This window comes from Dendrobium catenatum, unplaced genomic scaffold (genome assembly GCF_001605985.2).
Source record: "Dendrobium catenatum unplaced genomic scaffold, ASM160598v2 original_scaffold_284082, whole genome shotgun sequence".
Lineage (NCBI taxonomy): Eukaryota > Viridiplantae > Streptophyta > Magnoliopsida > Asparagales > Orchidaceae > Dendrobium > Dendrobium catenatum.
In genome coordinates, this window is record NW_021602471.1 from 1 (window position 1) to 1,737 (window position 1,737).

The 1,737-nt window shown below is 32.3% G+C and overlaps 1 protein-coding gene across 1 annotated transcript; it reads left to right on the forward strand.

Moving 5' to 3' along the window:
* Positions 1 to 5: 5 nt before the first annotated feature.
* Positions 6 to 1,681, forward strand: LOC110094933 (cytochrome b561 and DOMON domain-containing protein At3g61750; the record flags this gene model as incomplete). The annotated part of the gene is made up of 2 exons (XM_020820279.2): positions 6 to 180; positions 1,169 to 1,681. Coding segments are annotated over 2 exons (501 nt in total), but the record flags the coding sequence as incomplete, so codon positions are not given.
* Positions 1,682 to 1,737: the final 56 nt, after the last annotated feature.

The following is a 1,737-nucleotide window of genomic DNA, read 5'->3' on the forward strand; positions in this document are numbered from 1 at the left end:
CTGGTGGTTCCCCTGCCGTTGTTCAGAATGGACCGAACATCTACATTGCCTTCCAGTTGAAATTTCTGAGTAGAATTACACAGCAGAAGCTCCTGTTTGCTTTTGGGACGGCCACGCCAGTTAATGACCGATTAACAAAACATCAGGATAAGATATCGGTTTCCTTCGATTTCTCATCGAGTAAGTCTCTGCCATCTAGCCTTTCTTCTTCATTTTTTGCCTTTTTTTTTTTTTGCGTCTCCACCCCAATTAAAACAAAAAACAAACTTAAGATCTTGTGTGATGTCATATTTAGACTTTTTTTTAAACATTTAGATGAATTTTATGTAAGATTCAATTCCAAAATCTCTTAATTTGTGACCAAAACTCCAGACCAGCATGCCAAAAAAAAAAATTCAAATAAGTTTGAGGGCGCACGAGAGCAACTAAACCAACTAAACATCAAGTATATTGCAAACCATTGAATGGATCAAAATAATTAAGAGGTAAAACATAAGCACTAAAGTGAAGGTTTCTTTTTTTAAAGGAATCAAATTTCAGTAAGTGAGGATTCATAATGCCACAACTTTTTGGTATAAGACTGAGGCTTTATTTAATACAATTTTTTTATTGCTTCTTGAAATAGCTTTTTAGTAAAAAAAATTAATTTTTTTTAAAAAAATTTACATACATACCACTTTATAATATCCTATTTACATATCTAACACCTAAAATTTTAATATTACATATATATCACCCTATATTATTTTAATATCAAATATACCTCTTATATTTCTTTCCTACCACTCATATATTTCATTTCTACCACTCATATTTGATATGAAAATGAACTATGAGTGGTATGTATGTAATATTAAAGTTTTTAAGTGTTAAATATGTAAATAGATTAGTATAAGGTAGTATATATGTAAATCTCCTTTTTTTTTATTATAAGGCTGCTTTAAGAAGCAGTAAAAAAAACTGTTCCAAACAAAACCTGATTATAATGATGAACTAAACTGGATAAAATATTAAGAATAACTGAAAATTCCCGCATGCACAACTAACAAGGCGTGTTCTTATTTTCTAATTCTATGTAAATGATTTTATCCTGTTACAAAGTTCAACTTGAATATCACCATGAAGAAATTTCACCGATAATATGATTGATCTCAAGCTTGATTTACAGGGACTTTCTCTGCTTCTTCCTACCCATACCAGCTGAAGAGGACACATGGCATACTGAACATAATTGGTTGGGGTGTGATATTGCCAATTGGGGCAATAGTGGCAAGATATTTTAGAACCAGCGATCCATTGTGGTTCTATCTTCACTCAGCAGTTCAGTTTATTGGATTCATCCTTGGGCTAGCTGGGGTGGTTGCCGGAGTTGCACTTTATCATAAATTGCATGCGAGTGTCTCATCACACAGGGCCCTTGGCATTGTCATTCTTGTGCTTGGCATCCTTCAGGTATGGAAAGAGTTTGTTTTCTTTAGAATAAGTTTATCTTGAACCATAATGTTCTAGTTACATTTTTTTATTTTTGAATTTGACTCCAAGATTGAATATTGCTTGAAAATTGGATTTATTTTTATATGATTGAGCACAAATTAAGGCTTCGTTTGGGATGACTTTCTTATTGCTTCTTAGAGCCGCTTTTTAGTTAAAAAATTTAAATTTTTGTACTAGGAAGCTACTTTATGAAGTAGTAAGAAAGTCAGTCCCAAACTAAGGCTTTGTTTGGAACGGTTTTGT